General features: G+C 43.5%; 2 protein-coding genes across 9 annotated transcripts in view; both read right to left on the bottom strand.

Moving 5' to 3' along the window:
* Nucleotides 1-4,840, bottom strand: part of LOC110533121 (ryanodine receptor 1) — a 74,872-nt gene extending 70,032 nt beyond the window's left edge. For 5 of the 7 annotated variants that reach the window (XR_016483752.1, XM_090186831.1, XM_036990457.2 and 2 more), the window contains exon 1: nucleotides 4,583-4,840. Coding sequence is in view for 6 of the 7 variants with exons in the window: in XM_090186831.1 (XP_090042957.1) it covers nucleotides 4,583-4,630 (48 nt within the window). In the remaining variant the exon portion in view is untranslated. The remainder of the gene's footprint in view (nucleotides 1-4,582) is intronic. The other 2 variants (XM_090186834.1, XM_090186835.1) reach the window with 1 other exon arrangement.
* Nucleotides 4,841-5,657: 817 nt separating this feature from the next.
* On the bottom strand, nucleotides 5,658-11,568 carry LOC110534054 (uncharacterized). 2 transcript variants are annotated; one of them, XM_021618700.3, is made up of 13 exons: nucleotides 11,164-11,568; nucleotides 10,825-10,910; nucleotides 10,554-10,650; nucleotides 10,176-10,459; nucleotides 9,896-10,059; nucleotides 9,665-9,805; nucleotides 9,468-9,539; nucleotides 9,200-9,311; nucleotides 8,349-8,407; nucleotides 8,106-8,256; nucleotides 7,927-8,002; nucleotides 7,391-7,805; nucleotides 5,658-7,299 (listed from the first exon to the last, which is right to left on the bottom strand). In XM_021618700.3, exons 1-13 carry the CDS (start codon nucleotides 11,290-11,292, stop codon nucleotides 5,768-5,770), a joined length of 3,318 nt encoding a protein of 1,105 aa, XP_021474375.2. In that variant the 5' UTR covers nucleotides 11,293-11,568; the 3' UTR covers nucleotides 5,658-5,767. The 2 variants fall into 2 exon arrangements, with proteins under 2 accessions (XP_021474375.2, XP_021474377.2); XM_021618702.3 differs by lacking the exons at nucleotides 10,554-10,650; nucleotides 10,825-10,910.
* Nucleotides 11,569-13,861: the final 2,293 nt, after the last annotated feature.

Here is a 13,861-nt window from a genome sequence, read left to right as displayed (position 1 = left end):
CTACAGTGCTGTAGAACTCAGTGTACTTCAGTTCATTTGTACTAGTACTACCACTGTCAATCATACCAAAACTATCAGAGCACATGACATATATACACACGACGCCATCACTCTGACCTGGCAAAAGATAATATAATCGAAAGCACTTCATCATACTCAATGTGTAGAGCGAGTGCAGTTCTCATAGGGCCAGAACTAAACAGGTGCTCCCATGGCCCTGGCTATAAACCTGCTAATCCCAAGACTCCGTAAATATAGAACTCAGCAGAGTTCAAGATGAACAGCATCAAAGCAAGTGACGGCCAGCCTCTCTCACACCTCCACATTCAGCTGGCCAGCTCAAGAAAATGGTTCCCTTCTTGGCGAGAGCGTCATCTTCCACACACTGCTATAACGATAGTCACGGCACGCTCACACACAAACGTGGACATGAATACAGTAGATGTCTTTACACTACTTCATGTTCGTAGTAAGTACTGTACTTTCACAATAAAGTACATGTCTGCGGTTCTCTAATTAAACTCCAATAAGAATCTAACCGACTCAAGTAACGATCCTGAGAGAAGCACGAAACAGACTTAAAGGCCCAGTGCAGTCAAAAACGTGATTTGCCTGTGTTTATAGAGACACTGAGTGTACAAAACATTATGAACACCTGCTCTTTCATGCCAGACTTGGCCAGGTGAATCCAGGTTAAAGCTATGATCCCTTGTTGATGTCACGTTTTAAATCCACTTCAATCAGTCTAGATGAAGGGGAGGAGACAGCTTAAAGAAGGATTTTTAAGCCTCGAGACAATTGAGACATGGATTGTGTGTGTCTGCCATTCAGAGGGTGAACGGGTAAGACAAAAGATTTAAGGGCCTGTGAACGGTGTATGGTAGAAGGTGCCAGGCTTCACCGGTTTGTGTCAAGAAATGCAACTCTGCTGGGTTGGTCCAACACCCAAAGGACATCCAGCCAATTTGACACCACTGTGGGAAGCATTGGCGTCACCATTGGCCAGCATCCCTGTAGAACGCTTGAAACGCCCCCAGTTATTGACACTAACCGGTGCGCCTGGCACCTACTACCTTACCCCGTTCAAAAGCACATAAATGTTTTTGTCTAGTCCATTCAGCTTCTGAATGGCACACACACACAATCCATGTCTCACACACACAATCCATGTCTCAATTGCCTCAAGGCTTATATCTCATTCGTTAACCTGTCTCCTCCACTTCATCTACACTGGCTGAAGTGGATATAACAAGTGACATCATTAAGGGACCATAGGTCAGTCTATCATGGAAAGAGCAGGTGTTCTTAATGTTTTGTATACTCAGTGTATATTTCCACATTTTGAGGTTGGAATACTACTGTGAAATTGCTAATAATGCCATTTTAGTGTGAGAGCTGTTTGAAAAGACTGCATGACATTTCAGCCTGTTGTAGTGGGATGGAGTTTTGGATTAAAATGGGCAAAAAAAAGAACAGTAAGGTACTTAAAGTGCCTTGCGAAAGTATTCGGCCCCCTTGAACTTTGCGACCTTTTGCCACATTTCAGGCTTCAAACATAAAGATATAAAACTGTATTTTTTTGTGAAGAATCAACAACAAGTGGGACACAATCATGAAGTGGAACGACATTTATTGGATATTTCAAACTTTTTTAACAATTCAAAAACTGAAAAATTGGGCGTGCAAAATTATTCAGCCCCTTTACTTTCAGTGCAGCAAACTCTCTCCAGAAGTTCAGTGAGGATCTCTGAATGATCCAATGTTGACCTAAATGACTAATGATGATAAATACAATCCACCTGTGTGTAATCAAGTCTCCGTATAAATGCACCTGCACTGTGATAGTCTCAGAGGTCCGTTAAAAGCGCAGAGAGCATCATGAAGAACAAGGAACACACCAGGCAGGTCCGAGATACTGTTGTGAAGAAGTTTAAAGCCGGATTTGGATACAAAAAGATTTCCCAAGCTTTAAACATCCCAAGGAGCACTGTGCAAGCGATAATATTGAAATGGAAGGAGTATCAGACCACTGCAAATCTACCAAGACCTGGCCGTCCCTCTAAACTTTCAGCTCATACAAGGAGAAGACTGATCAGAGATGCAGCCAAGAGGCCCATGATCACTCTGGATGAACTGCAGAGATCTACAGCTGAGGTGGGAGACTCTGTCCATAGGACAACAATCAGTCGTATATTGCACAAATCTGGCCTTTATGGAAGAGTGGCAAGAAGAAAGCCATTTCTTAAAGATATCCATAAAAAGTGTCGGTTAAAGTTTGCCATAAGCCACCTGGGAGACACACCAAACATGTGGAAGAAGGTGCTCTGGTCAGATGAAACCAAAATTGAACTTTCTGGCAACAATGCAAAACGTTATGTTTGGCGTAAAAGCAACACAGCTCATCACCCTGAACACACCATCCTCACTGTCAAACATGGTGGTGGCAGCATCATGGTTTGGGCCTGCTTTTCTTCAGCAGGGACAGGGAAGATGGTTAAAATTGATGGGAAGATGGATGGAGCCAAATACAGGACCATTCTGGAAGAAAACCTGATGGAGTCTGCAAAAGACCTGAGACTGGGTCGGAGATTTGTCTTCCAACAAGACAATGATCCAAAACATAAAGCAAAATCTACAATGGAATGGTTCAAAAATAAACATATCCAGGTGTTAGAATGGCCAAGTCAAAGTCCAGACCTGAATCCAATCGAGAATCTGTGGAAAGAACTGAAAACTGCTGTTCACAAATGCTCTCCATCCAACCTCACTGAGCTCGAGCTGTTTTGCAAGGAGGAATGGGAAAAAATGTCAGTCTCTCGATGTGCAAAACTGATAGAGACATACCCCAAGCGACTTACAGCTGTAATCACAGCAAAAGGTGGCGCTACAAAGTATTAACTTAAGGGGGCTGAATAATTTTGCACGCCCAATTTTTCAGTTTTTGATTTGTTAAAAAAGTTTGAAATATCCAATAAATGTCGTTCCACTTCATGATTGTGTCCTACTTGTTGTTGATTCTTCACAAAAAAATACAGTTTTATGTCTTTATGTTTGAAGCCTGAAATGTGGCAAAAGGTCGCAAAGTTCAAGGGGGCCGAATACTTTCGCAAGGCACTGTAATTGTTACCCCATAAAAATATTTGATATTGATATAAAAACAGCTGCTCTGGGCCTTTAACAAAGCAGAGAGGCAATGTAGGACAAAGCTCTTTATATGCAGCAGGCACTATAAAAAGAAAGTGTTCTGCTCTGGTGGTGAATAATACCTCGACAAGTACACACAACACTCCATCTCTGCCTGGCATCAGTCAGGTTTGACACAGCAATACATGTTATATAAAAACCGTGCCTTTGAAATGTGATTCAGCCTCACGTCAGCATGGGAGTCCCTAATGAGGAAAAGAGCTCTGCCTCAATCGAAACAGGAGAGCCTTTTTCAGAAAAGGCATGTTGCATGCCATGCTCTTTGTCAATGCCTTGTTGTGATTGTACATTCTATGTAGCTTACAGGTAGTCTTTGAGAGATATATTCACGTTGAAAATAATGTGTACAGTATCTAATACAGTATGCCAATGCCTGTTCCCAAAAATATCAGTGCTTAGCGTTATATTTGTTTCCACTAACTCGCTTCTCGGTGTATCTTAATATAACAGATATGAAATGCGACATGCTTGAGTCATCCGAGGCCTTCGGTCCCTGTGAGAAAACTGATGGGGTAAAGGTTTTCTTGTCTCTGCTCCACCATGTCCCCAGAGGTTCAGTGAGACGTGGTGCGAGAGTGTCTCTCCACACTGGGTCAGTGGTATGAATGGTCTAACCCTCCACAAGCAGACCAGTCTGTAATTACTGTACAGCTGAAGACGGAACTCATTCTAAGAACAGGTCACAACACACCATTAGGAAAAGGTGTCTAACACAATACATCTTCGCCATTCAGAAAACGAACAGTGTGGAAATCAGCATCTTTATCATGCTGGTCTCAAAATGTGCTGTAGTCTGTCACTAAATTGCTGTGAAGACATGCCTTCTCTTGACTGGATCAAATGCGCCGATGCACCAACGTAACCTACCACTCCTTTCCATCATGCTGCCACCTCATGACCTGATATGTCTGAAAACCCATATTACTGCACCTAAAAGTAAAATCCAATATGATAGTCAATCTGATTCCGCATCCCATTACATCTTATGTTCGTCATTCTTCGTTTTTTATTTTTGTATTACTACCCCTCGTTTTCATGCGTTTCTATTTGCCAGCGTCAGCTGTTACTTGGCACCCAGCAAACTGCCCAACTCCCAAACAGTAACATTTCAAGCTGCTCTGGTATAAAAATAGATAACAATGCAGACAAGCCCAGCATCTGTCCATGTCAATCTGGTCTTTCCAAAGTCAAAGGGAAGCCACTATCAAAACGTATGGAAGTTAATGCATTGGACTAGAAGTTACACCAAAGTCACACATTAGGCCTACGGCAAGATAAGGCAACTTATCGTAGTTATACTGCAGTATGGTTTCTCTCTCACAGCCTTTTTCAGTTACAATCGAAACGAACAGAGCCAAAGGAGTCCAGCATCACTCACCGTACGTAAGAACTGAATCTCCTCCTCTCCATCTCCTCCTTCCGCCATCCTCTAATGTATAACTTATCACTCTATTCTCCCTGGTTGTTCCTGAGCAAGCCTCGCTGTCTCTCTCCCACCTCTTTTCTCTCACTCCCAGCGTCTGTCTGCGTGTGGGCGTACTGAAGGACAATGTGGGTTCAGTGGCAATGGCTGTGTTATGAGACAGAGTGACAGTTTACTAACTCCTTGCTCCGTGCAACATGACAAGGGAAAAGTGGGTGGAGCGAACTGTAAAACATGGTGCCACCTTTACGAAGTCCTATAGAATTGTTGTACCATATTAACAAATGTACTGGTAAACGTGTGTCCGATTTTAAAATATCTACAATATGTGTCAGTGACCAAGCCATCGCCTAAAACGTTAGTGTCGTTGCATTAGACCCAAAGGGATTGCCATTGGTGAGGTCTGCAACAGGTTTGTGAATACACAGATTTTTAAACCTTGCTACCTACTAGGTCAGAAAAATGAAGTCAACCTCTAAACAAATCAGGAAAACACCTCTAATTTTACTAAGAGGAATAGACTAATCTGATATCAATTAATACATCAAAATATTAAAATAAATCATTTTATTCAAACTGAAATACATACACTTACACAAATTAGTCAGATATGTAAAACGCAACTTCACAATAATAAAATCTGCAATCAGCAGTTGCTACATAATATAATTTACTTGATATAATGATATTTACCCATTGATTGACAGCTTAGTAACATTTGTACACCATCAGAACCCAAAATAAGCTTATTTTACTCCAATGTTTGAAAAACAATGTAAACAAACACAATATAGTCTCAATACATGGTTAAAACTATCATTGTTATATTATGGACAGGCAGGCCTTGCATCTATAGCTTTGTCGATACATTTGAGAGTGGTTACATTTCTCCAGCCCCATCCCTCAGATTTTTACCGAAACAGGGAGGCCACTTTGTTATTGTTCTACTGTTGACTGCCGCTTTAAAATACTACTTTTCTAGGATAACCTATTGGCATAACAGAAAATTACATTAAAAATATATATTAAAAAAACATATGGCATTCTTTGTGCGAGTGATCTTATTTTCCCATTTGTAAACCCTACTACTCAAGACCAATGCGCTAGTTACGGAATACCATTTAGTCTGTCCTGTACCCCTCAGATCTGCAATGGGTCCCCTGTGGCCATGCTAATCTCATGGACGGGCCAGCAGGGCGAGTCTCTGTAGCGTCTCTTGGTGGCCGGGAGCTTGAACTGCAAGGCTGGTGATGGAGAGAGTTCAACGGGGAGAGAACCCCCATCACTCTCACTGACCCCCATGTCTATCTCTATAAAGCCAAAGGTCGTGACAGAGAAAGGGGAGCAGTTAGCCACCAAGTGTGCAGTGTAGAGGTCAGTTGATGTTCTGTCTATTGGTGTGGGAGAGGGTCCACTGGGAATGGGAGAGCATGTTTCTGTTTGAGAGAGAGAGGAGGGCTTCGTTGGAAAATGGAGAGGGAATTTGACTTCTGTACTTTTGGACTCCTGCTGTAGGGGGGCCATGGTCTGAGGTGGACCATCTATGACCGTGTCGGTCAGAAACGGTCTATTCACCTGAATTGGAACTGTGAGGTGTTTGTCTTGCTCCTCTTTTGGATTGCATGTATTCAAGTGCATCTCCAGCAGATCATGTAGCTCTGACTCCTTAGGTTGTTCCTCCACCGGTTCCAATTGTCTTTCTTTGAGATTCAATTGTGATTCTTTAAACGTCACTTGGCAGGAGTCCTTGTTCTGCTTTGGATTGGGTGACGGAGGAGCGCACAAATCCTGGATGGTCTGCATGAGGTGTTCCTGTTGTAGTTGAGGAGTATGTTGGATTTCAAACTGTCCCTCTTGGGCAAATTGATAAGCACTAGGAGTTGGCTCTGGAGGTGGACATAGGACTGGCTCACTGAGGCTTTGAACAACCACTGGCACCTCTTGATGATTTTTAGAGGCTTGTCCTGGCCAAGGTCCGGGAACACCATCATGACTGATGGAGCGTCCAAACCGCCGTGCTCCCTGCCGGCGCAGACGTACAACGCTCCGCTGACCCCCCTCCCGCTGACTCTCATGCAGGACATCATTGAGCTGAGGTTCAGGGGGCCTTGGAGGAACCCTGGGGTTACGGAGCAGCGTTGTCAGAGCGTTAAAGCGCCTGATGCGCTCTGCTACAGACATGTGTGTCCTCTTAAAACCCAGTCCTGACTCTGTCATCTTCTCTTTCTTCACCGGCAGTTGAAGTGTGTCCCCAGAGACTCCATCTTCTTTCTCGATCATCCAATCTGTTTTCTCTTTCTTGTAAATTTCATCTTGAATCCTCAGTTGGTCCAATGCCACCTCTGGCATACTGATGGAGCGACGAGGGTGACGGGGCTTCTGACTGACAGATATATCCACTTCTGACTGCTTCTTGCTTAGACCCACGTCGTCAGGGTCCTCTTTTATCCCAACCTGCTCTGGATCCCTCAATACATGGTTTGTTTCATACTGTCTAACGGTTTCCACTATCGTCTCGGTTTCCAACTTGACACCAGAGCATTCACATGATTCCCCAGCTTGTGTCCTGGAAGGTGAGGCCAATGTCGCGAGATCCAGGAAGTGATCGGGATTTTCAGCAAAGCTGTAATTTGGCAGATCAGGGTCATCCTCCACTTCACTCCTCACTAGAACTGAATACAGATAAAATGTCACATTGAGTATTTAAGTGACTAACATGTAGATACATGATGTAACTGAAAAAATATTTAAAAAAATATAAACCTTGCCCTGGGCCATCAGTCATTATGACAGGAATCCTGGATGGTTCAGTCATTATGACAGGAATCCTAGATGGTTCAGTCATACCATCAGTCATTATGACAGGAATCCTGGATGGTTCAGTCATTATGACAGGAATCCTGGATGGTTCAGTCATACCATCAGTCATTATGACAGGAATCCTGGATGGTTCAGTCATACCATCAGTCATTATGACAGGAATCCTGGATGGTCCAGTCATACCATCAGTCATTATGACAGGAATCCTGGATGGTCCTGTCATACCATCAGTCATTATGACAGGAATCCTGGATGGTCCAACCTCAGAGCTGGATGCTTCAGTCATACCATCAGTGACCAATATACTGCCCATGATCCAATTCTCAGTGTCATTCCCAATGGATGTGGGGGAAGGGTCCTGAGAATAAAGTTGTAGAGAAAGTAGATAAGTCCAACAATAGAGCTCAGCGTCAAAAGACAAGCATGAGCAACGTGAAGACCCAGTGTTAGGACAGAATATTGGACAGCGCCAGACTTACAGGGCTGCTCCAGACTGTCATGTTGAAGAATCTAAGAGATGTCCTTCGATGAGCCTTGTCCTCCTGCACCGGATGCCTTCGGGAAACACAGACACAGTCAGACACAAAAACAAGGCGATAGACAAAACAAGGGTTAAATAGAAGAACTAGAATCAATGCTTATGATGCTTTAGATTAACTTGTTTGATGTTTTATAATCTTTCTTGTGATTCCTCCTCTTCTCTGGGGCAGTGAGAGTGACAGAGCGCTCGTGCTCCCTACTGCCCTCCACTCCACTCAGGACAGAAGTGTGACTACGGGTAGGGCTTTGGCCGACTGCCGCCTCGAAATCTGCTGGGACAATCAAAACATAGAACTTCTCATACCGTATCTTATGCCACTGACTAAAAGCTATACTGCAGTACAGGCTATAAATACGTGACCATTGGAGGGTTGTTTGCTCATGGATTGGTTTTCTTCTCTAAGGTCATGGATTGAGCGTCTGTATACAGAGAAGGATAATATTAGCTCCATAAAGCATTTAAAATAAAAATCTCAGAGACGTGGTTCATCAAAATATACACTTCCGTTCAAAAGTTTGGGGTCACCTAGAAATGTCTTTGTTTTTGAAAGAACACATTTTTTGTCCATTAAAATAACATCAAATTGATTAGAAATACAGTGTAGACATAGGTAATGTTGTAAATGACTATTGTAGCTGGAAACGGCTGATTTTTTATGGAATATCTACACAGGCGTACAGAGACCCATTATCAGCAACCATCATTCCTGAGTTCCAATGGCACGTTGTGTTAGATAAAGAAAGGTCTTTGTTTCTGGCCATTTTGAGCCTGTAATCGAACCCACAAATGCTGATGCTCCAGATACTCAACTAGTCTAAAGAAGGCCAGTTTTATTGCGTCTTTAATTAGAACAACAGTTTTCAGCTGTGCTAACATAATTGCAAAAGGGTTTTCTAATGATCAATTAGCCTTTTAAAATGATAAACTTGGATTAGCTAACACAACGTGCCATTGGAACACAGGAGTGATGGTTGCTGATAATGGGCCTCTGTACGCCTATGTAGATATTCCATTTAAAAAAATGTTTCCAGCTGCAATAGTCATTTACAACAATAAATGTCTACACTGTATTTCTGATCAATTTGATGTTATCTTAAAATGAACCAAAAATGTGATTTTCTTTCAAAAACAAGGACATTTCTAAGTGACCCCAAACTTTTGCACGGTAGTGTGTATGTATTTATTTTTTAAAGACAGTTAAATGCAAGTACCTTTTTTTAGCAGAGCTCTCGACATCAGGGACAGGATCTTCAGTCGACTTTCGTTTAGATGTGATTGGTGATTCAGGTGTGTTGTGGTGAGCGGTCTTTGTATTTTGCTGGCCTGTGAGGTCAAGGTTATAAAGTCAGAGGCAACACACTGATTGGCCCTTATTGACGACAATCCTTTCTGCATCACTTTTTACTAACAGCATTTGAACTTTGCAACCAGTTAACAAGCAGCAAAAATCACATCATTACCACAACATTATGCACGTACTGTCTGGGGGATGTAAAAGGTCAGTGTGAGTGCGGCCCGTCTTCAATTTACTGAGAGCATCCACAAATATCTCTGGAGAGATCAAGCAAAAAAATATAATAATCTGAATTGAATTCATACATTTTCCAGCAACGTATTTATTCTGAAATTATTATCACAGTATAAACCTCATTATCCAGTCATTGCAAAACTCTCACCTCCAACACTGCGCCTCCTTTGATGTCCTAAAAGTCTATACACACCAAGTCCTGCCCTCTCCTGAAACCTCCCCCCATCAACTGGGGGTGTGGAGGACTCTGCTACTGTTGCCATGTCCATAATAGAAGGGGGGACAACACCTGGGGACATAGAAGAGTGAAATTAGTATCAACTTTAAACCTAACATCCGTCATCAGCTACTATACAAATGTATATTTCTCTAAACTTACCAATGCGATGAGCATGTATTATGAGTTTCTTGATCACTGCTGCTTGTCTATGCAGTCGTCTCTCTGTACCTGCGGTCAGTTTAGAGCCCCCAGCTGGACAATGTAGCAGATTGGGTGCAATCACAAGAGCCAGATTGCCCACTTCCATACGATTCTCTTTACATCTAGTGAATGTGAGTGATAGGAGAGGATGGAGAAACTTAGGCACAGAGAGACACAGACCTCCCGCTCTCTTAGCCCAGATAAAAGAAGAAGTCCTCCTGAACTTCTGGAAACAAACCTTTGAGCCGTCTGTCTCAGGAAGGTGCAGAAGTATCGGAGGGCCCGTGAATGCGACGGGGGGAACAGGGCTGTGAGAAGAAGAGCTCCATCCTCGCCCTGCTCCTGCCGACCCTCCTCCTCGTCGAAGCCCTGTGCACGACACAGTGGCACCTGTAGATCCATAGGGATGAGGGGCGAGGGCAACTCCCGTAAGAACTGCTTCACAAGAGACGCCACATCACAGGGCTGCAGAGTGGCTGAATGTGGCAGAGAAAAGACTGGCTCCCCCTGCTCCAGGCCAGCCTGTCATGAGGAGGTAGAGCGTCAACATAGAAAAGATAGACCCATGGAGGTAAGAAAATTGACATTCCTGCACATCCCTCCTGTGCCGCCTCACCCTCAGAGCTCGCATCCGACTAAACGACCCGGTCTTTCGAAACAGCCCTTCAGTATGAAGATGCTGGGATAAAAATTCACAGGCATCCACCAAGAACCTATGGAATAGTTAGATCACTCAAATGGAAGTTAAGTCATATACAACCAAAACGTTGGGCTTTCAGTTGTTCATTGTAATCAGAATAGGCCACATTAGATTTTGTTAGATTTTTTTATCACATCTCCCAGTTATGACTGTATTTACAGCAACCATACAACTCAAGATCACGTACTTTGGCACTGTCCCACTCAAATCAGTTAAATCACACTGTGGCAGCAATATCAGGTCCCGACCAAAAGCAAATTTAGATTGGTTCTCCTGAAAGACATCCATCAACAACAAATCATGGTGATGTGCTAAAAAGGCTTTCTACAACAAATCAATACCTCAACACTGGTAGTTTGCAAATTATGATAAGTACATTTGAATATTTAAGAAACGCGACCTTGACAGTAATCAATCAAGTGATCAAAAGTCTGTGACAGCATATCGTGTTGTGGACAATGGAAAACATGCTCTAATGACGCATTGAGATTGATTGTTGAGAAAACATATTGGCCTTGTTGGTTACCTGTCTGACAGGGTCGCTCGTGTATGGCCCATTCAAGAAGTTCTTCCAGTTTTTCACGCGAACTCCAGATGCTTTCAAAGCGTGTATCACCGCCATCACGCGCAGACGGTCGTCCATGGGGTTTGGCATTGGTAGATCCAGTTAGGATGTCTTCTTTAAAAATTAAATAAGTTGAAAGTAGTGGCTTTTGAAAACTCCATCACTATTAAAAACCGACATTTCGTCAGAGCTAGGTAGAAAAATGATGTTGCCTACGTTGATGCACGTCTTTGAGCCTTTCATCCCGCCGCCATCAAATTAGATACTTCCGGTCACCTGTGCCCAAATAAGGCGTAATGTAGGTGTGATGGGCACGGTTCACAGAGACGCTTGTCTGTTCTGAAGTCACAAATATAGTTTGAAATGGTCAGTACATAATGAAAAAGAGACCCATACATACACGCCATACATAATGAAAAAGAGCCCCATACATACACGCCATACAGGAATGGACATATTTCACATTTATTGACATTGATTCATAGGGCCTTTTTTTAAAAAGCGTGTTAACCCTCGCAAGGCTGCCCGCCCAGAAGGCATCGCTAACCGCGTCCTCAGAGCATGCGCAGACAGGTTGGCTGCTGTGTTTATGGACATATTCAATCTCTCCCTCTCCCTATCCCAGTCTGCTGTCGCTACATGCTTCAAGTTGGCCACCATTGTTCCTGTACCCAAGAAAGCACAGGTAACTGAACTAAATTACTATCGCCCCTTAGCACCCACGTCTGTCATCATGAAATGCTTTGAGAGACTAGTCAAAGATCATATCACCTCTACCTTACCTGTCACCCACTTCACTTTGCTTACTTCCCCAATAGATCCACAGATGATGCAATCGCCATCACACTGCCCTATCCCATCTGGACAAGAGGAATACACATGTAAGAATGCTGTTCATTGACTATAGCTCAGCATTCAACACCATAGTACCCTCCAAGCTCATCGTTAAGCTTGAACCAACTGGGTCCTGGACTTCCTGACGGCTGCCCCCAGGTGCTGAAGGTAGGAAACAAAACCTCCACTCCGCTGATCCTCAACACTGGAAAGGGAAATACCTAGTCAATTGTACAACTGAATGCCTTCAACCAAAATGTGTCTTCCGCATTTAACCCAACCCCTCTGAATCAGAGAGGTGCGGGGGGGCTACCTTAATCAACAGCCATGTCTTTGGCCCCTTGGAACAGTTGGTTAACTGCCTTGCTCAGGGGCAGAATGACAGATTTTTACCTACTACTGGGGCCCCACAAGGGTGCGTGCTTAGCCCCCTCCTGTACTCTCAGTTCACCCATGACTGTGTGGCCAAGAACGCTTCCAACTCAATCATCAAGTTTGCAGACGACACAACAGTATTGATTACCAACAATGACGAGACAGTCTACATGGAGGAGGTGAGGGCTCTGGGAGTGTGGTGCCTGGAAAATATCCTCTCACTCAACAAAAGAAAGGAGATGATCGTGGACTTCAGGACATAGCAGAGGGAGCACCCCCTATCCACATTGACAGGACCGTAGCGGAGAAGGTGGAAAGCTTAAAGTTCCTTGGCGTATACATCACTGACAAACTGAAATGGTCCACCCACACAGACAGTGTGGTGACAGTGCCTCTTCAACCTCAGGAGACTGAAGAAATTTGGCCTGGCACCTAAAACCCTCACAAACTTTTATAGTTGCACAATTGAGAGCATCCTGTCGGGCTGTATCACCGCCTGGTGTGTCAACTGCACCGCCCGCAACCGCAGGGCTCTCCAGAGGGTAGTGCGGTATACCCAACGCGTCACCGGGGGCAAACTACCTGCCCTCCAGGACACCTACAGCACCCGATGTCAAAGGAAGGCCAAAAAGATTATAAAGGACAACAACCATCCATCCCACTGCCTGTTCACCCCGCTATCCATCAGAAGGCAAGGTCAATACAGATGCATCAAAGCTGGGACCGAGAGACTGAAAAACAGCTTCTATCTCAAGGCCATCAGACTGTTAAATAGCCATCCCTAGCACATTAGAGGCTGCTGCCTATATACATAGACTTGAAATCCCTGGCCACTTTAATAAATGGAACACTCGTCACTTTAATATTTACATAGCTTGCACTACTCATCTCATATGTATATATTCTATTCTACTGTCACTTAGTCTATGCCGCTCTGACATTGCTCATCCATATATTTATATATTCTTAATTCATCATTCCTTTACTTAGATTTGTGTGTATATGTTGTGAAATAGTTAGATATTACTGCACTGTCGGAGCTAGGAACACAAGCATTTCGCTACATCCGCAATGACATCTGCTAAACACGTGTACAGTATGTGACCAATACATTTTGATTTGATAAAAGTTAACAGATCTTACTGTGCAAGTTGTTTTCTCATGATGACAAAACAAGAAAAAAGTACAAGGAAGTACTTGTCTTTATTTAAACAGATACAGCTTGATTACTTTCTATTTTGAGAAATGTCAATCAAACGATGAATAGACACTCCCGGGGTGGTAGGTAGCCTAGCGGTTAAGAGTATTGGGCCAGTCACCGAAAGGTTGTTGGCTCAAATCCCTGAGCCGACTAAGTGAAACATCAGTGGATGTGCCATTGAGCAAGGCACTTAACCCTAATTGCTTCTGTAAGTCACTCTTGATAAGAGGGTCTGCTAAATGATTCAAA

The sequence above is a fragment of the Oncorhynchus mykiss genome, chromosome 10 (genome assembly GCF_057628025.1).
Source record: "Oncorhynchus mykiss isolate SJ-2025 chromosome 10, ASM5762802v1, whole genome shotgun sequence".
NCBI lineage: Eukaryota > Metazoa > Chordata > Actinopteri > Salmoniformes > Salmonidae > Oncorhynchus > Oncorhynchus mykiss.
The sequence above is the reverse complement of the archived record's forward strand: the minus strand, read 5'-3'. Positions and strand labels throughout refer to the sequence as shown.

Excerpts from the sequence above, each read along its gene's own strand:
- LOC110534054 (XM_021618700.3), bottom strand. The coding sequence starts at position 11,292 with ATGCCAAACCCCATGGACGACCGTCTGCGCGTGATGGCGGTGATACAC. Across the intron at positions 8,257-8,348 it reads GAGCAAACAACCCTCCAATG|ATTTCGAGGCGGCAGTCGGC; the intron begins GTCACGTATTTA and ends TTGTCCCAGCAG. Across the intron at positions 7,806-7,926 it reads TGACAGTCTGGAGCAGCCCT|GACCCTTCCCCCACATCCAT; the intron begins GTAAGTCTGGCG and ends CTTTATTCTCAG.